The 27,567-nt window shown below is 39.7% G+C and overlaps 2 protein-coding genes across 17 annotated transcripts in view; one reads left to right on the forward strand and one right to left on the reverse strand.

Annotated features, from left to right (window-relative positions):
- LOC120454582 (glutamate-gated chloride channel) overlaps window positions 1–25,558 on the forward strand; it is a 35,559-nt gene extending 10,001 nt beyond the window's left edge. For 2 of the 16 annotated variants that reach the window (XM_039639992.1, XM_039639993.1), the window contains exons 2-13: window positions 6,637–6,787; window positions 7,923–8,035; window positions 8,408–8,475; window positions 14,357–14,426; window positions 14,489–14,725; window positions 14,802–14,936; window positions 17,459–17,611; window positions 18,278–18,457; window positions 19,702–19,808; window positions 20,599–20,723; window positions 21,602–21,718; window positions 21,940–25,558. In XM_039639992.1, coding sequence (XP_039495926.1) covers window positions 6,726–6,787; window positions 7,923–8,035; window positions 8,408–8,475; window positions 14,357–14,426; window positions 14,489–14,725; window positions 14,802–14,936; window positions 17,459–17,611; window positions 18,278–18,457; window positions 19,702–19,808; window positions 20,599–20,723; window positions 21,602–21,718; window positions 21,940–21,949 — 1,377 coding nt within the window. In that variant the 5' untranslated portion in view covers window positions 6,637–6,725 and the 3' untranslated portion in view covers window positions 21,950–25,558. Of the gene's footprint in view, window positions 1–6,636; window positions 6,788–7,916; window positions 8,036–8,407; window positions 8,476–10,207; window positions 10,276–11,954; window positions 12,017–14,356; window positions 14,427–14,488; window positions 14,726–14,801; window positions 14,937–17,458; window positions 17,612–18,277; window positions 18,466–19,701; window positions 19,809–20,598; window positions 20,724–21,601 lie in introns of those variants that run through there. The other 14 variants (XM_039639998.1, XM_039639999.1, XM_039640002.1 and 11 more) reach the window with 14 other exon arrangements.
- A 122-nt stretch (window positions 25,559–25,680) lies between these two features.
- On the reverse strand, window positions 25,681–27,536 carry LOC120454581 (4-coumarate--CoA ligase CCL1-like). The gene is made up of 3 exons (XM_039639990.1): window positions 27,336–27,536; window positions 26,769–27,280; window positions 25,681–26,701 (listed from the first exon to the last, which is right to left on the reverse strand). Exons 1-3 carry the CDS (start codon window positions 27,477–27,479, stop codon window positions 25,741–25,743), a joined length of 1,617 nt encoding a protein of 538 aa, XP_039495924.1. The 5' UTR covers window positions 27,480–27,536; the 3' UTR covers window positions 25,681–25,740.
- Window positions 27,537–27,567: the final 31 nt, after the last annotated feature.

The following is a 27,567-nucleotide window of genomic DNA, read 5'->3' on the forward strand; positions in this document are numbered from 1 at the left end:
TGGTTATGGCCAAGCGGACAAAGGCAGGAAACTCCGAGGGATGAGGAAGCTGGACAAACTTTGGCCACAGTTGGTGCCATGTTGTTGATGCTGTACTGTATCGCCTTTAAAAGTGCCAAAATGGAGAGGGACAGGAGAGAGAGTCAGAGTCAGAGAGAGAGAGAGAGATGATGTGGTCCTGATGATTTGGTCACATCCTGCATTCAAGTGGCGAGAAATGATTTTAAATATTTGTGGCTCATGCATTTTAATTGGTATTTGCAAACGTGTGTGGCCTGCAAATTCCAGTACTTTCTCTACGGATTATAATAACTAGTTTCTACTATTCTGTTTGCGTGTAACTTTATTTAAATGAGCTTCGCTGCGGATTTTATAATTAATATGAATCGAGTTCCAACCAATTTATTGGCATTCTTGCAGTTTCGCTGTAGAAGTGAAAAGTTTATCAATATTCTCCAGATTTTCTTTTTTCCCTCTTCAATTTCTCTTTATTTTGTATTTTTCTTGCCGCACTTTATTTACCTTGCTCTCGTAATTGACTTGAATGTTTGCCCATTTGAGCTTTATGCCATTTCTGTAATTAATAACGACCTTCCCCAGCTCTGCCACTCGCGCCTGTCGACCCGCTTTAATGATTAATGAAGCTAAAAATGTCAGCTTTTCCCCCTTCCGCCAACCGAGAAACGGCGAAAAGGTGAGGCGAAGTTTTTGCACCTGGTCGAAAGTCGCCGCCAGGGTTTCGCATCAATTATGCATTAATCAACACTAAATACATTTAAGTTGATATTAATTTCCTATGGCAATTAATTAGCGGAAGTGGATCTGCGGTGCCGTGAATATTTCCGCAGACAACTTTGACCGGTGCAAATACACATAAATCGAAACAAGTTGCAACAATTTCAATTTGCAGCGTTAACTTGCTGCAAGCGAGGCGCTCAAAAACTTCGCCCGTAAACAACAAAGAGTTGTTGACGTTCCGCTGGAGAATAAAGCGAAAGAGGGCCCACACGGGGCGCACACGTTGCCATCATTGAAGCAAACCGAAAGCAATAAGCAGTTGCCACTGGGCCATAAAACAAACAGCCAGCTCTTGGCCCGATGGGGAATCACCACCCACTGCCCACTGCCCACCACCCATTTCCCATTGCCCATTGCCCATTGCCACCCCATCCAATCTTCTCTTCAGTCTGTGAAAATGCAATCAAGTCGCTGAAGCTGCAGCTGCAGCTGCTGTTGCATCTGCAGCTCAAATCGCCGGCGACACCAAAGGGGAAGGCAACGGCAACAAAAAGTGTCAATTGACAATGAAACCGAAATGCGATGGTGGCGGTGCTGGTGGTGGTGGTGGTGGATCCTCTGCAAGTCACTCTGTGAGTCAGCAGGACATAAAATCCCCGCCCCAGTAAGTGGGTCTGCTTTCGGTTAACGATTTGGTCATTTGGCCAAGCACTTCCATCCGCCACCTATTGGGGTATCAGCGCGGCCATGGGGGCGTATGCGCAATGCCAACTATTTGCAAGACGTGGGACATTCGGGCAAAAAGTTTTGGCGCCCAACGGAACCTTCAATCTTGGCCAAAACTCTCGGCCAACTTAATTGAAATGCGAAATAAAACATTCCAGCAAGTGAGTGTGCTTGCGCCGGGAAAAGTTATTATGGATAACTCCGATTACCCATCAACTAAAGTGAAAGGCACTCTCTCTGGTGTGGAAAAGTTTTTGCCAAAGATGATCAATGGCCAATAAATGATTAGGGGCCCGGCAAGCGAGCAGCGAGCTCGAATATTTAAAAATTTCGCTGATTTCGTTACCTACTGATTGGTATTATTTGAACACTCGACAAAATAAGTTCGCAAAAAGTTAAAGTTCATCTGCATTACTTTTTTCATTCGACGTCGATGTGCGCCGTGAAATGAAAGCATTGCACGAAATTTAATTGCTTTGGCCATAGTGATTATATGGCATTTTATTTCAACTAACGTGCGAGCTGCACATTTACTGACATTAAAATGCACTTTGACAGACATCGGATTGCCCGCAGGCTGCCCTCCAGTTTGCACAATGTTTAGGCAATTATTTACTTTGGTTGCACAGTGAAACAGTGAAGCCCACACATACACGGCTATGTGGGGCCGACATGAAGCCCAAATAGAGAGCCCCAAAGCTTATCTTGACAGCCATTAAATGGCCGCAAAGCGCTGGAATACGTGATTTATGTGTATACTGTGTGTGAATAGATCGACCTTTTGGTGAGGGGTGTGTGTGTGCGTGCGTGTGCATTTTTAAAAGGGGACCAAATTAGAGGGGATATACTAACTTCTAATCGCGCTTATCTCGCGACTCCACTGCAACCCACCTCCCAGGACCCCAGTTTTATCGCCTTCGGGGTGCTGCCTAGTTTATTGACCCATTTGACTAGGTGAACGAGGGCCCTGTAACGGGCAATTTGTTTGTGGCGATAAATCCAGCAAATTATTGCCCAATTTTCATGCGAGTTAATTTCCAGTTAAAGTTCAGATTTCGCCCGAATATCCTATAAATAGAGCAGGCATGTACATATATGTATATGTACTCTTGTTTGATAGATGATTCCGCCTTTCTTGGAAAGCTAATAATAAGGCACACACATTTCGGCTCCCAACCCCCTAAATCCAAACCCTCATCCAAGGAATTCCGCCCGGCTTTCATTAATATTTTTGCTGGGTCGCACAAACAATGTATTGACATTTCAATTAATTATGAGTGAGCAGGCGGCGGAGGGGAAGTGGGCTGGAATAGTAGGTGGCTGGAAGCAAGCTGTGACCTTTTGGACCTGTCAGCTGAGTGATATGAAATTCTGGCTTGGCATTTGCGAGATGAGTGCGGAAAGTTCAAGACTATTTTCTCCGCATATATATCCCAAACGTAGTGCTCTGTAAAGTCTATCGATCTGTAATTTCCATCGATTTGCCAAAAAACTTTTTGCCACGCCCACTCTAACGCCCACAAACCGCCAAAAACTGTCAGTGTTAAAATTTCTTCTTCGCACATCCACTAGCTGAGTAACGGGTATCAGATAGTCGGGGAACTCGACTATAGCGTTCTCTCTTGCTTTATATGCACACTTTATCCCAATTTATCCCAATTTATCCCAATTCAACAAACCCATTTCAAAATTTGGATTACTTTCGAAGTACATCGTTAGTGGGATTACTATCAGCTCGAAACGGGCTCTGAAGTGGTGTTCCTCGTTAGAGCTACGTAGTAGGGTCCTCGTGTTCAGTAGGCTTTTTGCAATCCGTTCGAACCACTCACGTTGCATACGCACTTTGACCTTTCGATCTCTCCCCCGCATTGTTCATCCAGCGCTTTGGGGCGCACCAAACGTGTCATCAGCTGTTGCTAAAACGGCTTGTGCCTCATCCACGGCTATTCGGGTGTTTATGAAACTGTCTCCTGAATGTTAAAGTTAAGGCGCCCGTCTGAGGTGAGCTTTATGCAAATCCTGGCTGCAGAATATTACTTATACGCACCAGTACCCGCACCCACATGCACATACACAACCAACAGGGCCCTAAATGGCAAAATGCTACTAAGCCCACTTACTTACAATTTAGCAGAAAAATAAAGCGAACGAGTGACAGGAAGAGAGGAACAAAATCATATGGCGAAAACGAGAGTGTAAAATTTTTTGCATACATAAAACGAGGAGCAAAGCGTAAGGGCAGCAAATAAAACAACAACAAAATGAATCCAGCTTTATGGCACGCACCCACACAGGCGCACATATCATCTCACAAATACGCCACTTGACTTTATTCAGCAGCTATCGCAAGTGCCTTGATAGTGTGCGTGTGTATCCCTGTATCCGTGTATCCGTGTATCCAGGGGGCCTGCTCCATGTGCATGTGTGTGAGTGCGTATGTGTGTGTGGACTACTTTCTGGTGCGGGCGGCACAAAATCCAATCAGCATAACGAGCTACAAGCGCCGCTGAGCGGCATAAAACGCAAAAAATATATATGGCTGTGTGCGGGCTGTGATTGTACGGCCTGCGAGTGTGTGTGTGGGTTGAGATTGCACAAGCACAGCACGCTCTTTTGGCCAAAACACTGCGAGAAATAATGCTGCGGGGATGGAGACAAAGCCATAAGTCAAGAGCAGATTCTGAGCCTAATAAATCGCTTCTAAATTCCACCCAAAGCCTGGAATTAATGAATTTACCTAGAGAGTTCAACCGATTCCCCGAAAACAAATATTCAAAAACAATCAGGCTTCTGTGTCTGACTTTTTAAACAGGGTATAAATCAATTATTTCCATATAATTTTCAAATATATTCACTAGCTTTAAAAGAAAAACGAAATTTTAATAGTTATTGCATTGAATTCTACTTGAGTGGCATTTAAATCATTGAAATCGAATGAAACAAATAGATGTGAATTTAAATACGTCTGCTTGTATAGATGATTAAAGATGATAAACCAAAAAAGGCAATCTGGTTAAATATGTATCATTTTTCATATTTTAAACCTGAATATAGTTCATAAAGACACCTAAACTTTCAGTTTTCTTAGCCAATTACTAATTATATAGGATTGTTGATTTTCAGATTAGTTGGAAATAAATTCAAGAGCTGGATTACAGTACCAACTCAGTATCTACATCCATTTCAATCGGGGATATTTTCCTCATTTTTGCACGTTCATTCAACTCGCAGCTTGGCAACAACAGACGAAGCGGCCAAAACGGCTCAAACTCAAAGCTTTCGCTGAGGTAGACAAGCGCACAAGTGTTGTTGTTTTTATAGTCGGTGGCGAACAGTAAAAACATTGCCAAGCTCAAAAGTGTGTCGACTCGTCACAACCAAACATACACACTCACACTCGCACTCACACTCACGCACAAACAAATGAAATAAAAGTAAACCCATTTACACCACACACACAGTCGGTAGTCCTTTTTCCTCTCCCACCCTCCCCTCTCCACCACTCTTTTTTTTATTTTCCGAGGGAAGGAGGATTGGCGCCAACTGCTTGGCAAGCTGCAAATGTGGGACATTTGGCAGTCGCAGTCGCATTGTTAACTTTCTTTGACAGCGGGCCAAAAAACAAAAATAAGGGTGTAGAAGGAGGGTGTTGAAGGCGGAAGAAGGGGAGGATGCCAGCGAGGACCGCCCGGGTCCATGTCCTCAACTCAGCGCCAATGTTGCCGCTGCTTTGCTCGATGCAGATACAACTGCTCGGGTGCATGGTGCATGGTGCATGTTGTATTTATGGCACAAAATTGCAGGCACAGCAGCGGCAAATTAACACAGCACGAATGCAAATTTGGAGCGGCCAGCCTGTTGCCATTTCAGCCATTACCATTCGAGAGCCCATTCCCATTTCGACCAATTGATTATTTGCCCGGGCATCCCACATGGCAGCAACTGTGAAAGACCCGACTCGGTCATGGCCAATGTTCCACACATGTATATGTACATACATATGTTCATATATACAAATATATATAGACTTTCCTTGTTGCGTGGGCGTGGCATCCCGGTCACCACAACGCACTTATCGCCCATGCACAGCACGTCGGCCATTCGGAGTGGAGAAAAATGCTTATAAAGGATTAATTCGATTCCAATATTCACATACGCATACGCATACGCATACGCAAACGCATTTTGCATTTCGCATTTCGCATTCGGCATCCGACATTCTGAACTCGGCATTTTGTATTTTGCATCTCCAGCCTTCCCAAGAGCTGGTCAGCAGATATATCAGGGATATTGCCGGTCATTGTTGGCATTGTTTTAAATGCCCCGACCATAATGATTGTTGCAAAATGGGAGCGAGAAACAGAAAGTGGACTTTTCAGAGTATTGAGTGGCAAGCACCCTGCAGGCCAGAGATAAAAGTGTTAAATGCTTCACTTAATAAATACTCGTTAGCTTTGGAACGTTGGAACCCGAGACTTGGGTAACTTCATTTGAATTCCCTAACAAAGTGAAAATCTCTACTGAAGAAAATCACTTCATCCCATCTCAGCGATTTTCATATAAATGACATCATTGGAAGTTTTCCTACCTAATGTACCATCCATTAATACTTATTTACAGAGCATTCGTACTTCAGATTGAGCTGGACAAAAGTCTTTTGTAGCTCGTTGAATGTGTTGAGCTGCGATTGCAATTTGCATTTTTCATGAATGCCAGGCAACATAATGGATTCCCTGGGCAACAGATTAAAGCCGCATTACGGTGTCAAGACCTTTTAAATTTTCAATTTCCCACCTTCAGTGTTGGCCAGAAGGATATTGCTAATTTAATTGCATTTATGGCTGCATTTCGCATTCGCAAAACGCATTAACACACCGACAAAGGCCGAAACCGGAGAGTTGTGTGTGCGCCATAGATTGAGATGCACATGCGTTTGATGCACCGGGACAGATAGCCAAATGGCATGTTAATTTGCCTAATTCGATAGCCAATTGAATTAAACACCACGCTCACACATGCTTAAGGCCGTGGAGGGGCTTAAATCACGGAAATTTTCGCTCGACACAAAATGATTTAGTGTACACTTTGATTTTGCGGCAGCGACATCGATATGATTATCAAATAATTCAGTCAGTACCTCGGCGCTAATTGTTAATTACCAATGCATTTCAGGTCGCATCGCACACCACAGGAGGCTGCCACGCCCCACGCCCCCTTTCCAGGAAGCAGGACGCACGACACACCACACCCCCATTCCCAACATGGGCAGCGGACACTATTTCTGGGCGATCTTATACTTTGCCAGCCTGTGCAGTGCTTCACTGTAAGTACCCATCGTACTTTCCACCAATCCAATCCACACAAGTACTCGCCACTCGCACCACAGTAGCTGCAAAATGTAAACCGCTTCATAACTTGTCTCCCGCTCCACTTACCATTTATTTAACACACTTACTTTTTACTTAATATATTTGCTGTCGCGCGGCTCTTGTTCCGCGTGTTTCACACTGCTCTTGGCCGGAAGTGGCGCTCAAAATGCCATTTACATACAATTGTCATTAATTTGGACAGGCCACGCCTCGTTGTGAAGCAGCAATGCCGATATATTCATCGAAATCCATGTGAATATACACTGAGAATGGTTTCTTACCAGGATATATCTTAGGTGCAAAACAATTAGTTGTCTTCAAAAAATTATAAATTAAAATATATATTAATTAGTTAATTAGTTATTGAAGGAAATATAAGTAACATCATTTATAATTAAATAATCTATACAATGGGAGAGATATTGCCTAACGATAAATTGATAGAAAAACTAGGGGAACGCAGACTGATAACAATATAAAACACTATATCTAGAATACCTCTGTGTATATGCTCATATCGGATATGGTGCTTCACGATGAGTTAGCAGTGTGGCTTTAAAACTATAGTTTGCATTTCAGTTGTCGCTTATTTACGAAAACACGCTCAGCATTTAGTCGCCTCGATCTACTTGAATTTCCATATCCTTACACACACTCACGAATACACTCCACAAGCAGGACACATTATTAAAATGTAATTAATTTTCGTGCAATTTTTTGTCGGAGCATAAATTTTGGAATTATTTACGCTCAAGTCGAGGTCAGAGTCAGCAGCTATGTGACTTTGCCTGGGCTTTTGATAAGTGCGACAGTGTATAATAGCAACTATAACGATAAAGCAAACTCTAGCCCACACTTTCGATGATTTGTACATACTTATCTTTAAATATCAACAATAACGTGCTGTAAATTGTATGCAATACTTTTCTTTTATGCGATTTTTCAAACCAAATATTACTTACAAATTGCTCAGCTAATGTTTTTCCAAAACTTCAATACCATTTAAATATTTCAACTTTTAAATTGCCCAATTAATTAAAGCAAACATTTTAAATTATACATGCGTACCTATCCGTATCCTGATTTCAGAGCAAATAATGCCAAAATAAATTTCCGAGAAAAGGAGAAAAAAGTCTTAGATCAAATTTTAGGTGCAGGCAAATACGACGCCCGAATACGACCATCTGGAATAAATGGAACAGGTGAGCATAACTTCCGATTAACCCAAATAAAACTTAACTGAACCTTACCGTGTGGTTCATATAACTTTTAATGGTTGTTTCCGAATTCTAACAACATTCGTTTGCTTTTATAATTCATTTTTATTTTGCCTTTTTGTTATTGATACAATATTGGTTAAAGCTATCGTTAGGAAGCTATTTAAACAAAATTACGAAATTCTAGCTAATGTAAGCCACTGTTTAAGTTTAACGAAATACAATGTCTAATCATCTCTAACGTAGCCTAGAGTGCCAATCAGATCAAGCAATACATAGCCTAGTTAGATCAGCTCAATAAGTTAACCGTTTTACATTTACGTCGAAAACTCACGTTTAAACCAAACTTTATGCCAGATGGTCCCGCCATAGTCAGAATCAATCTATTCGTTCGCAGTATTATGACGATTAGTGATATTAAAATGGTAAGTCGCACTGAAACGGAGCCAGTAAATCCGATATCGTCACTCGAAATCGATAGATTGCCCCCACCATCCCTTTTGTCCTGACTCTCTTAGTCTGTTTCTTGCTATCTCACTCTGCCTCCTCATCCAGAATTAGAACATACTAAAGTTGACTTGGTAGCTCTTGCAACTTACACACACACTTAAACTTACACATAGCCGAAACACAACTCACTTGCAACACCCACACAACACACTTGTACTTTGCGTTTTACGTTGACTCGTTCTCTAATTCTCTCGATACATGCTACCTTATATATATTGCGTATATACATACATCCAATGCTAAGTATTTGCGTTTGATTTTTGCCACATTTCGGCAGTTTGTACCAGTACCTGTTCTTCCTGTTTGTACATTTCTGTTTCCGTTTCGGTTCGTTTCAATCAACAGCGTTCGTTGAGTTTCATTTAAGATATACAGCAAATAATACTCGGAAAAAACGCGAGCAAAAAACATTGCCTACTTTTCTGCGCGCCTTTGCAATGCGCCTGTTTCACTTTCCAGGATTACTATTGTTGGCAAGGTCCAGGCTTCAACTCAATTCTGCGGATTTCCCAAATTTAAAAACTCTTTATTTAATGTATTAATGTTTACCAACTTTTTAGTACAATTATAAATTCAAATACACAATTTTAGTGATTTATGATAAAAAGGTAATAAACATCCTCGATCTATTTATTCCGATTGTTAACGAGTCAAAGCTTCGACAATAATTTTTCCATTTCAAGTTTAAGCATTTGGCATTCGAAAGAAAATACTTCATCAACCAACTATAAGCACCCTTTGCAAGTATACAGTTTTTTTCAAAGGTTATTTCATTTCAATTATCAAAATGTTTTGATTTCATTTGCAGTTCATTTTATTGTTGTCATGTTGACTTTTAGCGCAGCAATGACATCATTAAAAATGTAAAGGCAGCATAAATATTTAAAAATAGCCCGACACAATTTCATTCACATACAAATAGTCTGAATCACCGACTGGGAATGGCCATTAAAAAGGACCAATAAATAAGCTTTTAAATATATACTCCGTATATTTGCGAGTTCGATAAATATTAACTATTAAGGCATATCAATTAGCACAGCCCTCTTTGCCCTTCGGCATTTGGAATAAAATCACACAGATTCAGTTGTAATTTGTTCATACCACACATTCTTACGTACCACACACCCAACACCCCTACCACCCCCTATAAGCCACCCTCGAAGGTCACAAAAACAACTCATAGACAAACAACGCAACTTTAGTAACGTACATAAATTCTAGCTTAACTTAGGTATATAAAAAACGCAAACAAAACGAAACAAAAATCGAGAAGAATATATTCTTTGACTTAGCTTAGCTTTGTAAGCAAAACTGGAAGCGAACTTGCTTAGCAACTTTTGTATCCTAGCAAGTAAGCAAAAAGGAAAACAACAACCGGGAGGAAGGCTATAAAATAAAACTTTATTGCAGAGAGAGAGAGCCACATAAAGGCATAAGGACCGCCTTTCCTGAAAATTTGGTAGATGGAGGGCAGCATCTCCGTCTCCACCTCCACCTCCATCTCCATCTCCTCCGCTCCGCTGGTCATTTTAAGTTTGTTTTTAGGGGTTGGACTCTGCGGCAGCTGTTAAAATTTGTAGTATATTACATTGAAAGTATTGTGCAAATCGGTGAATATGTCTATCTATCATGTATCGCCTGCAGATGGTCCAGCTGTGGTGCGCGTCAACATATTCGTTAGGAGTATATCGAAAATCGATGATGTAACCATGGTAAGTCGGCGCATCCGCAGCCAATCAAATCCACATTAAAACCCGATAGAAAGTCAGACCCCTTCCCCTGACCGCAAGTGGATGCTCAAGTCGTAACCCCGGGTTCACTAGGTTCTTAAAATCCCTGAACTGAACTGTTGACCCCGTTCTCTGTGTTCGATAGGGCTGTGTGTTCTGATCCTTCACTCGATTTTCTGCTGCTAGGCGTCGGAAAGTAACCAAGACACTCGAAATGATACTAAACTATATATGTATAAACATTATATTATATATGCTAACGTACAAATCTTTATCTGATATTGGTACCTATAATACATAACACTATGTTTGACTATCGATGTGATATGATTTCGTATTTGAGTTGTATGATTTACGTAAGATTTGCCTCTTTGGTTTGGGTTTTTAGAAAACGAAATTGCTCAATTGGTTGGATATTCGGTTGAGAATTGCATTAAATTAGATTTCTTCGTTTGAAAGTTTGCATTGGTAACTTGAATTAACTCACTGCATTTTTCTTTTATCTCATATTAACAAATTGTAAGATAAACCATTCGGTTTGCTGTTTTGTAGACAACCAAACGAAATACAAAACATTGTGAAAAAATGTCTTTTTGGATCTCTTTCCCACTCAGTCTCTGTCTATTATTCTCTCGCAGCCTCGCCTCTATACCTTTGTTTCGAAACATAAAATAATCAAACTTAGTTAAATTTTCCTTACTTCTCTATCTCTGTCTCTCTTTCTATCTGTATAAATTTATGAATTTATATTAATAATTATTAATTAACTAATCAAACTCATTACGAATTATTTATAACTATGATGAGTGTTGCAGATGTGAACCATCTATTTAGCCTCGGTCTAATAATTATATACAAATTTAATTTTATTATGACATTTGCTTATTAACAAAAATTATCTGTGAAATGAACAATATTCTTTAATTTATGCTACTCTGTGTACTTAGTGAAACAACAAATTCGATTGTGAACTGTTAATTTTAATCGTGTGCTTTGTATGTGTGTCCCCAACTATGGTTTCCCAGCCCATATCCCGAAGAAGAAAAACAATTTTCACCCAATATTCAATCGATTCGCCATTTAAATATGGTCCTTTTATTTTACGCCCTTCAACAAACACAACGCTGACATGAAAATTATCAGACGCTGTTAGATTTGGAAGCAAAATTTAATCAATCCGTTCTAGCCGACAGAAGGAAAACTAATTGAAAATGTGTGGCATGCATTTTTCAAAAAGTATTTTCAGTAAGAGTATTACACAAATAAAGGGAGAAAAACATTCACATATTGGCAAAATAACTAAATACATTTTTAGATTTTAGATGACACAAACATCAATATTGAACAGAAATAAACTAAACCAACCCAATTTCATTCTTCAATGAGATCCATGCAGACATTTTCTCTACGCATTGATTCGAATTTAAATTTGCGTTCTCGTATATTTTAAATTCTCGTTTATGTTTTTAGTGTAACAACATACATACATTTCGCTCACACATGAAATTCATCAAAAAATTAGAAATTAAGAAAGCACATCCTATTTAAGTTAGTGTGTAAGTGAGCGTAGATTAAGGACCATTCGGCGTAAGGATGACGGAAAAATGAGAAAGGTGCAGAACCAATTTTGATTTGATGATTGATTTTAAATTATATTAAAGCCACCAATGTGTCGGTGAACATGTTCCTGCGCTCCATATCGAAAATCGACGACTACAAAATGGTGAGTCCTGGATCAAGCACAGCAACAAGCACACTACTACTACTACGACCACTCCAACTACCACAGACATATGATTAGGTCCCAAGCGCTTACTCTCACTTTGCTCTAATTGTGCGTGCGTGTGTGTGTCTACAAAAGTTAATCCAGTAATTTGGGCCTATTAAATAATTGCATTAATAATACATACGTGTCCTTCGGTGTGTCTGTGTGGGCGTAACTGGGTGTAAAATACATTAGTCGAGTTGCGACGATTCGTCGAGTCTGTGTCAGTGGAATCTGTAAATTTTCTTTGTACCTGCAAGCTGTACTACTTAAGCAAGCTGAATATGTTAACAATACCAATGTACTTGTATCATACAAATATCTATAAATACTCCCTGTACCTAAAATGTATAAACGAATACTTAATATTATTTTACCTCCTATTTTCTCATGATTTTTGAACTTGAAAGCAAAACCAGCTTAATGCTTTGTCTCCACCACCAGCCGACGTCACTGCCAGCGAGCCAAGTAAAAGCAAATCAAAACCACTATTCTATGAACTAAGTTTAAGTTGTAACTTAGGCTAGACTTAAGGCTTAGGTCGGAACCACCGCACGACAAAAACAGACGCTCACCACCACCATCACTACAGCATTTTACCACCGACATTGAAGACACACAAATGCCGCCCACACCACCGCTCATTCAGTTCAGTTCTGTTCCGTTCGATTCGATTCAGTTCGGTTCGGTTCGGTTCGGTTCAGTTCTTTCATTTACCTTCATCATTTTAAGCCTCCTTGTTGCAGCCAGCCAGTTTTGGGCTCTATAAAACCAATTGAAAATGCTTACCACACACTAATAAAAACGAGTGTTTCAACTCTGTTTAGGTACTACGGTAGGGCTAACTGTAAGTACAAACTAGGAGATATCATCCCAGTGCCGATAAGAAAAAAGATAACTAATAAAAAACTAAGGAGAAACGAAGCGGGGAAAACCATTTACAATCTCCATTTGTCCAGTTCGGTTTCCGCTGTCAGGAAAAAAGCTGGTAAAAAGCGGACAGCTCCGACAGCCAGCGGCCGGCACAAAAAACCCACAGCACATTTAATTTGCATAAAAGAAACCAGTCATAAATAAAAAGCAATTATTTGTAATAATTATTCAAATTTATTTGTTTTCACTCTGCTTAATTGGCAAGTGTTTACAATTACATTTCCCCTTTCTGGGATTCATTAAATCGCGAATAAAATATTGTATAACATGTTAGTTTACTTACATAACAGCGATTTTAGTTGGATTCAGTTGATCTTTTAATTAAAATCCCATTTACTTTTTCCAAATCCCATCTCTTGTGGAATGGCATGAGTGTTACTAATCAGTACAGTTTTGTAAGCATGCAATTAGCGATTTCTTAGTTGATTATTATAAATAAACTCTAAATAGGGTTTGAAAATGGCAACCAGAAGATTAGCTTCTGGAAGTCAATGAAAGCCTTACGACTTTTTTTTAAGTCGTTTCAACTCATAATATTTTTGGCTAACAAGCTTAATATATATAGATATTTTCAAGAATATTTATATGTATGTACATATTTGACCCACCATTTTCCATCAGTATTCAGAGCACATTAAAGAACTACTAAGATATTTTTAAGTTAAACTTAAATATGTTTTCAGCTTTTCTTTAAGAGAAAGACTTGAAACAAGTTCTGAATGTATGTATAAGATGCCTTGCTTTTTTCCACTTCGCCTGCCTGTTTTGCTTTTGTCTTGACGTGCTTTTTGCCCGATCTTAGCCTGCTTGCCCGTTTTGAAGTTTGAGTGTGCAACACGTCGCATGCGGCATTCGGTTGCATTGTGTGCAGATATAAAATATTTTTAGCCATGACAAACTATACCATCAACCCGAACAATGCCGAGTACAATCTAAACCAGCAGAAGCCCAAGCCAAACGACAGTTATAACCACCATACTCTCTACTATATATATATACGAATATCAATATATACCACTCAGTTATACAAATAACAACTACTTCGCATCGCCTTGCTCGCTCTTTCATACTCCAACAAAAACAAACTTTGCAAAAGTAAAGCTAAAACCCCTCCAAACCAAAAATCAAATTCAATTAAATAAATCGAACTGCAAGCCACCCCATTGAAAAAGTCCTCTTAACACACAAGCTAAAAAATTGAGAAGAAAAGAAAACCTGAAAGAAACTCCCTTTTCAATTCGACAAAGAGAAATTTGCATTGTAGTTCAGATTGAATTCCCGCAAAGCCCCCAATTTAATTCGTCTACTAATGAGAATTTTCCCCTGGCCATTCAACTACCAATCGGGCGAATCCGACGTCCACAGGAGTACAGTGTGCAGTTAACCTTCCGTGAGCAGTGGACGGATGAACGCCTCAAGTTCGATGACATCCAGGGTAAGTTCAATTTCACTGAACTTTAGAGAGTTTTTAGGCGTTTAACCCAAATCCATTTTCAGGTCGCCTAAAATATCTGACCCTGACGGAGGCCAACCGCGTGTGGATGCCCGATCTTTTCTTCTCGAACGAGAAGGAGGGACACTTTCACAACATCATCATGCCCAATGTGTATATACGCATCTTCCCCAACGGCTCGGTGCTATATAGTATACGTATCTCGTTGACATTGGCCTGTCCAATGAACTTGAAGCTGTATCCGCTAGATAGACAGATCTGCTCACTACGGATGGCCAGCTGTAAGTAGCAATCATTTAGGGAACACATTAGTAACGAGTTACGAGTTATGGTTATAAAATATATAATATATTTTAGATGGCTGGACCACCAACGACTTGGTCTTCCTGTGGAAGGAGGGCGATCCCGTGCAGGTGGTGAAGAACTTACACCTACCTCGCTTCACACTGGAGAAGTTTCTGACTGATTACTGCAACAGTAAAACCAACACCGGTACGTGGGTTCAGAATGCGTGTTCCACAGTGTTCCTTACGTATAAGCCGATTTTGCCAGACTTCAATATTAACTTAACTATTCTCCTAGTACTCCCACTCGTATTCGCACGCGGCTTGTTTCGTTTCCTCGCGTCGTTGCGAATTTTGTTTGCATTTGTAATAAGTGTTCCCTTGAGATTGCATGCCAAGTGGTTTAACTTTAGCTCCAATCATATCGTAAACGCTGGGTCCCAAATGGAAAATATTATAAACGGACCCATAACCACTTCATAGCAAGCACAAACGCCCCATACCCATACACCCATACACCCGCAATTACCCAACCCACACCCACACCCACGCCCTCACTCGAACACATCCATTTATATATAGACGTAGCGACTTTCATAAGATGCCGTTCACACATGCGCCATTTCAATGAGCATATCGTTTTGGGCCGTTATCAATGCCCGAAACGCATAGAGCCAACTTTTTACGATGTAATTCGCACACTTGCACACACGTGCCCCTATATAAATGTATATCTGTATATATATAAGCCCCCACGCCACCATACAGATCGTTTACCTTGCCGTTTTTTATGAGCACTTTGAAATCTGCGCGCGCTTTAAGTAAATGTTTACCTTGGCGAACAACTATTCAGTCGAGGGGACTCCCCATCGAATGCGAAACGGAAAATGAAGGCAAAAATGGCAAAAGCCGTACGGAAAGTAAATTAATCGAGGAAATTGTCTGCGACGTTGTTTAAACTTGCACAAAGACGCTGGCTGCACCGAAGATGATGATGATGGCGGCAACAAGGATGTGAATGTAGACATAGCTGAAGAAGTGGAAGTGGCAGTGGCAGTGGGAATGGAAGTGGGAATGGAGACAAACAAGAGGGCCAGATTTTTCTACAAGTTGGCAAATTGTGTGTCAGCATATTAGGATAGTTTACGGCAGCCAGAGCAAACAGAATCGCGTATTTGTGTAGTGGAGAAGCTTCACCTGAATCAAACCCAAACCCGCTGACACGAAGTTTGTTTGTTCACAAATTAGTGAACGAAAGCCAGAGACTCCCACTCCCTTAGTTGATAGGGCCATCCCCATCCCCATCATCCATCCACAAATAAGTTAGCATGAGCCTAAACTTCATCATTCCCGATTAAAAAACAAAAACCAAATACCTAAAAATCATTCTCATTTTAGCTCAACTATATTTAATCTCAACTAAATATGACTTTTTCCACCTAGACGTTGCGTAGTTGTTGCAATTTAGATCTCTCGCCTTGAACTTAGTTGCTCACCTAAAGTTTATTAATTTCATATCTTCTATGAGCGTTGAACGTTGAACGGACTTAAAGAGCCACGCAAACGAACTCTAGAAACGGGTTCAAGAGTCGAATGCGAATCTCGGCCAAGAGAAAGAGTCATCGCTTGATTGATGATGGCCAGTTGCACAGCCAGAGCCGATGGCAAAAGCAAAAGCAAAATCAAAGCAAAAGCCGCAGTGCGATTTGCGCCAGCTGCGAATTACGGAGACCGTAGACCAGACCCAGATTCAGACCCAGATTCAAAGACCCAGACCCAAAACCCAGACCAAAGAGCCGAGCAAATAAACCACACACGCAGCAGTTTAATGCAAACAGGGCGTATGAGTGCTCCTCCTTACATGCAGACACTGAGAGAAATTCTAATGCGCCAAATCGTCGAAAACCGAAAAATGAGAACCAATCAAAAGCAAAAATATGAGAATGTAAAATAATAAACAACTTTGTCTTGAAGAGTATGGAACGCTTTGCCAACAAATTAACGGAAATGAAGCACAAGAAAGGGGCGTGGCCCATCGCTAACGCGGGGGGGCGGTTTCGGGGGCGGGGGCGTGGCAGCAGCGACTGCCGACCGGAAGCTAACAGAATGAAAATCAAAACCTTCAACAAGAAACAGCAAACAGCACACAAGAGCCGTCGAACTTCATTTCCGTTAAGATTTTTGTTGCAAAAAGTCAGAAATTGAATTCATGTTGATACTTTTTGCCTATGATGCAATTTTTTATTTGATTTTATAATTTTCCACTTTCTGTGTGCCAGCCACCTCCCTCTCCCCCACTGACTTTTCATTTTTGTTTTCCTGTAAATAAATTATGTCTTCTTAAGCCCGCCTACCGCCAGACCCCACCCACTGACTTTGTATGATATGTTTTTACCCGAATTTTTGTTTTTTATCTCTTTGTTTTGGAAAACCAACTTATTGTACATACCCGAAAAGTCTTGGCCCGAACAAAAAATCGTCTGTAAATGTGTTTTAATTTCTTTTCTTGGCAAAATTTCTGAGCAAGACACTTTTTATGTTCACTATTTATTGGATGGCATTTCTCTGTACCTTGTATTGGATATCTATCTGTGTGTATATACCTACTAAAACTGTGTGTGCGTGAAATTTAAGCAAACGAAAGCCAAAAGCTGCAAACGATACCTCTCTTATGACATCCTCCCGTACATTTTGAGTTTGACACATTTTATATACCTTGTATACTCATAGGTGAATACAGTTGCCTCAAAGTCGATCTACTATTCAAGCGAGAATTCTCATATTACTTAATACAAATTTATATACCATGCTGTATGTTGGTCATTGTATCATGGGTATCATTCTGGCTGGATCAAGGAGCAGTGCCGGCGCGTGTTTCACTGGGTAAGTCTGCACTTTCATGTTGCCTAATCTACCTGTAAAGAAGTTATGTATGTGTTTTAATATTTACTTAATGTTTGACTATTTTATAGCCATTACCTAAAGTATACTTGATTTCAAGCTAAAAAAGATATGTAATGGATGTTTTGGAATTATTGTATCATTTTCCTTAGCTATTTCTAAAATTACAATTTAAAATTAGGGCAATATTATTAACTTTAATCAGTTTAACAATACGAATTTTGCATTGCAGAAAAATTTAATTTTTAGAGGATCTAAAACGACGAAAAAAAGATCTCTTGATCGAACACAAAATATGTTTTGTTTTTTGATACCTGCTCCCAGGATCGTATTTAAAACAAAATGCAATTAATTATTTATGCACATTTTCCGAAAGTAATGATGAAAATGATATATAAAAATAACCCAGTGGCTGCAGATTTGAGATAATAAACTCTTAACAAAAGCTGTTTTGAGGTGATCCAAGAGTTCACTTCAATAATGAAATAGTCAAGTATAAGTAAATATTTTGGAAATGAAATATCTGAAATATCAGATATATATTTCTGAAATTTATCCTCCAACGATAGCTAGTCCTTCGGGCCAGTGCCACGGGCTCTAGTTCAGCAATTTGTTGGGCACTACTCCATTACCTACTCCCTCTTGCAGGTGTCACCACCCTGCTGACGATGGCCACCCAGACGTCGGGCATAAACGCCTCCCTGCCGCCCGTTTCCTATACGAAGGCCATCGATGTGTGGACAGGCGTGTGTCTGACGTTCGTGTTCGGGGCCCTGCTCGAGTTCGCCCTGGTGAACTATGCATCCCGATCAGGTTCGAATAAAGCTAGTAATTGAACTTTTATATGCTTCTTAACCACGTATAAATGTTAATTAATCGATGGTGTTTATCTTTTTTCTGTTGTTTTATTGTACTGAGTGATATCGAATATACTATACGTACATATCTATAGTACCCACATATAAATGTCTACGCATACTGTACATACAACAACTCTAAAACTATGAAACTCTGAACCAACGTCACACTCTCAATATCTCACACACACACGAGTACCCACTGTGGACCGTTATATCAGAACACTCACACACGCAGGACCGGCGTGGCTCACACAACAACAACAAGAACTACAACCAGTCGCGGGCTATATGTATATCTATCTATCGAAAATCGAATATATCCATATAGAGTACTCGTCTATATGTCCGAGCGAAAGCCCAACGATTTAGCCGTAGTGTTTTTGATCGACTTTTTTCCCTTATTTACTTTTCACTTTGATATCTAACCACAAAATGGGTTCATCGTGTGTATCAAACTAATCCAACTTTTTGTTTTACTCTCTTATTTCATTGTGCGCCAACCATTCATCGACATGCATACGAACCCACACATGCACAATCCGCAAAATACACACCCACACTCTCATCCACACGCACACACTAATACCAATACCAATACCAATACCAATACTGATACCGATACCAATAACAATACCAATACCAATACCAATACCAATACCAATACCCACGAACCACGAACTTTAAACGCGTTTGAAAAAACACATTAACCGAAAATTGTAAACAAATTGGTCGAATTTCCTGTCGAATTACTACGATTTGTTCGGTTCCTTGCTGTTGTATAACAAAATGCTTGTAAATAACTACAAACTGTGTGTATATCCACCGATCTTTGTGGTAATCGAACTGTGACTTGCGTACCCCCGACCTCGTCGATATAATTGCACCCGATGTAATATTTTGTTTTATATTGTATTCTTTGGTTGGTTAAACATTTCGAATTGTTTAACGTTTTCTGTATGTGTGACTCTCTTTCTGTCTTTCTCTTTCTGACTGTCTCTATCTCTGTCTCGCCTAACACTATCGCTGTCTAACTGTATTAACCGTGTTTTACCTGTGCATCCCAACTAACACACCCAAAAAACCTGTAAAAAAAATCCAACAAAAATCAAAAAATCCAAAAACCACCCAACTGCCGTGGAACAAATAAATTCTTGTCAAACATCTTCCATCACATGCAACATATATCTATGATATATACGGATCGGGCCGCAGACATGCATAAGGAGAATATGAAAAAGAAGCGCCGCGATCTGGAGCAGGCCAGTTTAGATGCCGCTTCAGATCTGCTAGATACAGATAGCAATGCAACGTTCGCAATGGTACTTACCTCTTGATATATCTCTTTAAACTCCAAACAGCTTATGGTTTACTGGGGGTCTAAGCAACTAAGTGGGGGTTTCTTAAATTTCACATTATTATTTCTTGGTTTTTTTTGGGGGGGTCCTTCTCCGAAGGTTTTACTTCTTGCTTTCAAAAACAAACTACAAACTATAATTGGCTTAATCAAAATTGTTATGATAAAACTATTAAAACAACTATTTCCTTTTATATTTGCCTCCTTTTTATTACCACAAAACAAAACCAAAACAAAAACCAAAACAAAAACCAAAACAAAAACCAAAACCAAAAACAAATGCAAAATTCAACAACTTTTTTCAAACGTGCTCATCCCAACTACAACTACAACCACACCTTAACATCAACCACCAACCACAAATAAACTGAAAAAAAACTGAAACTGCAAACAAAAAAAACCAACAACCAACCTCCCACCAAACAACCATCACCGAACTTCGCTCGCTGGCAACCAAAACAAACCACTCGACCGGAATTGAATTGAAAAATTGCGACGAAATTAAATCAAATTACGCACATGCCAATGCACTTTTGCCCCACCCGAATCACCAAACCACCGAATCACCGAATCACCGAATCACCGAACCACCGATACATCGAACAACCGAACCATGGTATATTCAAACCTCCAAACCACCAAAACCACCCACCAAACGACCAACCCAACCACCTGCGACCCTCATTTACATCCGACTACAATCGCAACTTTCATGTCAAACGGCGTCGCAATTTGCGCGCGGTGGTGGCCAACAGAAACCGCTAGTACGCCATCCAGGCGATCCGCTGGCCCTGGAAAAGCGGCTCCAGTGCGAGGTGCACATGCAGGCCCCGAAGCGACCCAACTGCTGCAAGACCTGGCTGTCCAAGTTCCCCACAAGGTAACGCACGGGATCGAGGATCCCGAACCACTCGATCCTACCATGTAGCGACCTCGTTTAGTTCCATATGTGTTCCGTAGTAGTTGATGGATTTACTTTTTGATGTTGTGAACATGTACTATTCTACTCTTTGTATCTCTTTCACTAACTCTTGTTGACTTTTTTGCTATCACATAACTCTAACTCTAACTCAACTCAACTCAACTCAACAGTCATTGACAAATTGACCTGTGAAAGATACCGAAACGATAACCAAAGAAACCAAACCCGATATCTGCCGCTTGCTTGCCGTTCGTTCGATTCTGTTTGCCCGCTGTCTTTTGTTGCCAAATCAAATCTGTTCAGATCAAATCGAATAATACTACTAATGATAATGACGTGGTTTAATTGCTTGCTGAACTGAGCCAAGTATATGTGAAATATAATTGAATTTCAATTTCTATGTTTTTATTAAGCCCACCAAGTCGAAATTACCTTCGATGGGTTTATGCTTTGCCTTTCTGTCATTTTACGTGCGATTTGTTTGTTTTAAAATTCGTATTTAGTTGTAGATCTTGAGATTCGAACTCCCCGCCCTTAAATACATAGCTATCCCCAACACCCTGGCATCCTGGCACCCCGGCATCCTGGACCCACCAATGCCAGTTCTCCCCATGTAGATATTATATTAATCCCCAGAAAACGCACTTTTCGTTTCCAGCACGTAGTCTTACTACCCCTTTTACCAATTTAAAACAAACAAATTATTTGCCAAATTTGGAAAGTTTTCAAAACGATATAAAACAAAAGAATAACCAATCAAGTAATCACAAAAATCAAAAAGCCAATCTTTAGATGATCAATTAATTTGCATTTTCGTACTTGTTTAATATCCAAAGACAATGTTCTAGATCCAAGAGAATCGATGTTATATCGCGGATCACCTTCCCGCTGGTCTTCGCCCTGTTCAACCTGGTCTACTGGAGCACATATCTCTTCAGGGAGGAGGAGGATGAGTAAATGCCGTTACCTATTGCCAAACACCAATTACTTTATAGAAGGGTTGGCGCTATTGGCCAACATGAATGTACTAACCTATTTCTTTCATTCTTTTCCATTTCGGTTGTCTTCATTTCGTGCTTTGTGTTGCTTATGGCTTTGTTGGCTTCATTTCCGATTTGGTTGATTTCTTGACACCTTGATTGACACCTTGATTGAATGGTTAAAACCACTAAAGGACCTTCTAAGGCGCGTCTCTGAAATGCGGTGGCTATGTAGAATCTAATACGAAATTAACTAATTATACCGAGGGATACGTTGCGATATCGCTGTATGCTACCGGCTATGTGCCACGTGCTACATTTATGGTTATGCCTCGGAACAGTGCAGATAAGTTAAGAACGGTATCCGGCAAGGCTCCATGGCACTTCCACTGAACAAATAAAATATAATGTTTGATGAATGACGAAATTCTAGTTAATTGTAAGTTAAATTGATCAAGAGTGACTGCATAGTAGATAATGTTATGAATAATTATACTATACACAAACTGACACACACCGCAACACTTGTTTGACTTGATTTGTTTTGTGGATGCTCCAAATTGTTACAAATTGATTAATTATTTTAGCTGGTTATGGACGATAATCGAGTTTTGTTCCGGACTCTAGCTTAGTTCTAAACGAAATTCCAATTGATTTGTACTTAAATGCGTTAAGTTAGTTAAGCCGTAAACAGCGAGAGGAGGTCGTAAAAAATCCGACTTTTGTAAATATGTCATACAATAAGTTTTAAGCGAAACTAGTTTATATGAATTCTAATTGTAAAAATCGTGTAGATAAATTTAAGTTTAGTCGATAAACAAACCACTAACCGATGCGAGATACCTAGGTAAAATCAATTTAATTATGTTCACCATCAAAGTAAATAAAAATCGAATCGAAAATATCAAAGAATCCTTCAAAACACACAGAAACAAATACAGAACTTTATTTTTGCATTTTTTACCCAAACTACTCTTAAATGATAAGTTCAACCGAAACTGGTGGGTATCTGCAAGGTATTTCTACCCAAACTTTATTAGAAACTTTCTTCATTATTTATATAGATACGGCTTGCGTTTTGTTATAGAGTTGAATTTTTATAGTAGTTAACTTGTTCTGGTATTCACGGGAAGTAAAGCCCTCGAGTTCTGATTTCTTTTTATTTTGAATCGTTAGAATATTATAATAAATTTACATTTACCTAATTATGTATTGGGCCCAAGTGCCGCTTAGCTAGTTAATTTCCTTAATTAGACTTACAATATAAAAATATACAACATGCAAACCATAAACCAATTAACTGACAATACAAAATATTTTATCATGTAGTCGAAGTCCCTAAACAACTTAATGGATACTACACATAATTTATTCAAATCAGTATTATAAGACATAAATTAGATCCAGATATACATATACGGTTCTTTTCATATCCAAAAATATCTTTGGTTATTTAAGTGCCTTTTGTATTCCAAGGAGATTTTTCCCCTCTTTCTTACCTTCTCCATCTCTCTCTCTATCTTCCAAACTTTTGAATGACTCCGATCCTTTTTACACTAAAATCCTTTCCTTAACTCAATTAGAGAAATGCACTAACCGACACCATAAACTATGCAGCTCTAATTTTAGAATTATAACTAAAGTGAATTCTACATAGCAACAACAGAAACAGAACCAGAACCACAATAACAACTTAAATACTTCAGATAAATCGAATAAAATATTTCAGTAGTTTTTTAATATTTTTATTAACTTGAGCCTGTTTTATCCACATGTTTTCTTAAACTTTTTCTTTGGTTAAGGAAATGCTTTTCGTTTGCTATAATTTATAATCTAAAGGTAAGAAACTAAACGTAAAAGGAAATCAAAAATCAATTGAAACTTATTCTAATATATAGACACTACACAAGGCACCCTGCATAATAATTGTTGTCATTAAACAAGCGTCAAAAGTACGATCAGAACATATAGAAAAAACGAAAACGGAAATATTTATAGATACTTTCATGTTGTAAAAGTTGTGCCAAGCAAAGACGAAACCAAAAACTAGTCAAAGAAAGAAAATTGAATAAGATCGCGAATTATAACTATAACTCTAGCTATAGTTGTATTGTATATGAAGCTATTGAACATACAGGGTTTTTAAATGTGAGCATATAGTTGATGAACCAGATGAAGGTCTGCAAAATCGAACCAAATTGATGGCAGCCGAAAACGGGCTGATTGATTGAAATCCGTTGATTGATGTTCTCGATGAAAAATAATCAAGACGTTGGAAAAACAATTAAACTAGGTCATACACAATGGGCGGGCGAAACACCGTTTTCGGCATTTATTTTTAGTGAAAAGAGGAAACATACTTAGGTTGTGTGCTGCTCTTCATTTGCCGTTCTCCAATTCGGTCAATTATCATTTTTTCCGGCAAATCGTTTAGCAGCGGCAGTCCAGTTCAGTGTAAATAGTTTGGATCAGAACATGTAAATGTCATTAAAAGGTTAGGTTAACGAGAAACACAACTACGGGAAATCGTAACACGAAATGTGCACAACTTTATATATATATATATAGATGCGTTCCAAAAAGACTTACAGGTTTTGATTAACAGACGAGCATAGAGAGTAAATCATTTACCAATGCGATTTAAACACGAAAACAAAGAACTAAGAGAACGAGTAGATCCTAAGATAACGTATGTGTAGATCTTAAGAGGCAGTCCGAAACCAGTCTAGCTAAAGCATGCACATAACTAAGCTATTAAGCTACTAAGCGCCACGGCAAATTGCATTCACCACCCACTATCTGAACTCACTTGATCCACTCACTCACTTACCACTCACACCACTCACTCGATGTTTAATCTTTGCTAACCACACGAAAGAAATCAAAAAACGACACCCAAATCGAAATCGAAAATCGAAATGAATCTAATCTTTGCACAGTTTGTCGGGGACAGACGAGTTTGAGTATTGCAAGTAAAAATTTAGATAGATCATAACACATATCTTCCAAAATGGGGGCGGCTCATGGCCCATTGATAACAATCAAGCAACTCAAACTATAATTTCTAGAGAAGTGTAAATATACGAGCGACAAAAAGCCGAATCATTCGAATCGATGTTTCGATGGATCGATGGCGATCGAAAAGTGAATCAATAAACACTGCAAATCACCTTACTTTATAGAGCTAAGTCAGGACATGCACACCCGTACACCCCCAACAAAAAAAAACACACAAAACACACGATCCCCGACAGGAGAGGACTTAGCAAAGATCACACTCACACGTTAGCCTGTAAGACCGATTCGATTCGAAGGGAAAGATCGCATGAATTTCTCTGTAGTGCAATCCAATACTGGAACATAACCCAAGCCCAGAAAGAAACAACGCCAAAACCACAAACGAAAGAAATTCTAAAAGTACATACATATAGAACCGGCAATAACACATCCATGCCGTCGGTGGGAAATTAAAACAGCAAATCAAATGCCTAAATGAAAGATTAGTAGCATAATTTTACAGTATAGTTGAAATAATTGTTGTCACCCGAAAGGAAGGAAATCCTAGAACGGAAACCAGGATAAAAACGAAATAATTGTGTAAAACCCCCAGAATAATGATGTTTGTGAAATGTTTATAAATAAATGATGCAAAACGAAATGAAACAATACACAAAACACGCAATGACTTTACTTCTCATGGTTCCAAATAATTAATCGTTCTTTAAAACTAAACAATGTATACACCAGTACTGCAGTTCTCTCCTTTGTCTGTATAAATTTATCCATTTCTAAACAGCTAAGAAAAACAGTTGTTAGTTGATAATGCTGGAAATGACCAGTTATCAAAGCTAGTTATCGTGGCCGTCCAAATTAATACCATTAAATTATTGGTACTAACGCAGCCGAGGATGACGAAATAATCAATCTAATTAAAATTTACAATAAAATTTGATTTATATAAAACTATGTCCGATTTTACTTCCTAAAAAAATCGTTCAACTCCTTCTATTCTTTACATTCAAAAAATGGGCCTTATTGGCCATTCTGTTGGTCTTTCCATTGCCACTACGCTGTAGGTCCTCAACAATTAGGGCTCCTCCGTTTAACTGCTTGTATTTGGAATCTGTCCGTTTGCTCACATAGTCCACCACATCCTCGGCCTCCAGCTCACAGCCCGTTTTCTTTACGACAGCAGCTGCAGCTTCGTCCCCAAAGACGTCGCTCCATATCCCGAAGACACAGACTTCGGCGACTTGGGGCATCTCCGAGATGACGTTTTCAATATCGTTTGGATAGTACATGATGTTCTGGTACTTCAGCATCTCCTTCTTGCGGTCCACTATGTACAGAAAGCCATCTCGATCCATGTACCCAAGGTCTCCGGAGTGATACCAACGCAATGAATCTCGCATGGAACGACTCTCAACTTCGTTTCCGTAGTATCCCGACCAATGCTGGTTATTCATGATGCACACCTCCCCAACTTCATCGGGTCCAAGCGACACACCCTCATCATTGATAATCTTCAGCTTTAGCCCATTGACCAATCGACCCACCGATCCGGCTTTCTCGTCGAAATGGTAGTTGACAGTGGCCATGGCTCCAAGCTCGGTAAATCCATAAGCAAACTGCAGGCAATCATGGCTAAGACGGCTACGGATGCCTTTCTGAACCTCCAAGGCCGTCCGAGATCCTCCGAACAAGTAGCACTGAAGGCTCGACAGATCGCAAGTTTCAAAATCTGGGCAGTTAATCATTAGAGCCATACACGATGGTGGCTGTATGATCCATGTAACCTTGTACTCCTCGATGATTCGCATTGCAAAGGCGGGATCGAAGGGATTATCCGCGATGATGCGGGTAGTGCTGAACACTCCAGAGGTTATGGTGGTAAGCAAACCGCTGATCCAGTCAAGGGTATTGTGGGAGTACTGTATATCAGCGGTGGTCAGATGACTAGAAGTGCAAAATGAAACAAAATGTTCAATACGTTTCAAGGATTCTGTATAGAATAATTTCTTACTAGTTGGCTGCGAGGATGTGCCGACTGTTCGTTATGGTTACAGCCTTTGGAGTTCCAGTTGTTCCCGAAGAGCATAGAATGGCCAATGTCTGATCGTTGCCCCGTTCCAGCTTAGCTGGCTGGAAGTTTCGTTCGATGGGAGTGGTCAAAACATCATCGATCTTTATGGAATCTAATGGATGATTGCGCATGGTGACAATCTTAACATCCAGTTGGGCCGTGGCTGATCGAACCTTCTCAAACTCATCTCCGTCGCAGAAAATAATACAAGGCCTTGTGACCTTGAAGATCTTTTCGATCGTATCGCGATCGTAGGAAATGTTGAGCGAGTGAAAAGCTATTCCGTTGAAGAAACAGGCGTAGGCTACGGCGACCATGTGGGTGGTATTCCGGCCTATTATGCCCACTATATCGGATTGAAGGAGTCCCTCTGATCGCATATAGCTGGCCACTCGCATGACGTTGGCAAGGAGCTCCCTTCTGGTCAGCACAGTACCCTCCGTTGCAGAGATCTAGAAGATATCATGCTTAGTCATCTGTTTAGTGTGTGACCTTCAAATTACCCACCTGGGCAGTAAGCTGCGGATGCCGCCGCATCTCGTGGAAAATGATCTCTCCGATGGACAAGTCCGGATCGAAGTATTTAATAGCCGGCTCACCACTCCAGATCTTTTGATCATTATCGTAGGAACTCACTGGGGTGTACGGCATTCTGTAAGTAGGCAAACTTTGTACGTCCGGAAAGTCAGATTTCAACTGTTTCAGATCTGCAACCACAATCCGCTTTTATAAGCACAGC

Source organism: Drosophila santomea, chromosome 3R (genome assembly GCF_016746245.2).
Source record: "Drosophila santomea strain STO CAGO 1482 chromosome 3R, Prin_Dsan_1.1, whole genome shotgun sequence".
NCBI classification, from domain to species: domain Eukaryota; kingdom Metazoa; phylum Arthropoda; class Insecta; order Diptera; family Drosophilidae; genus Drosophila; species Drosophila santomea.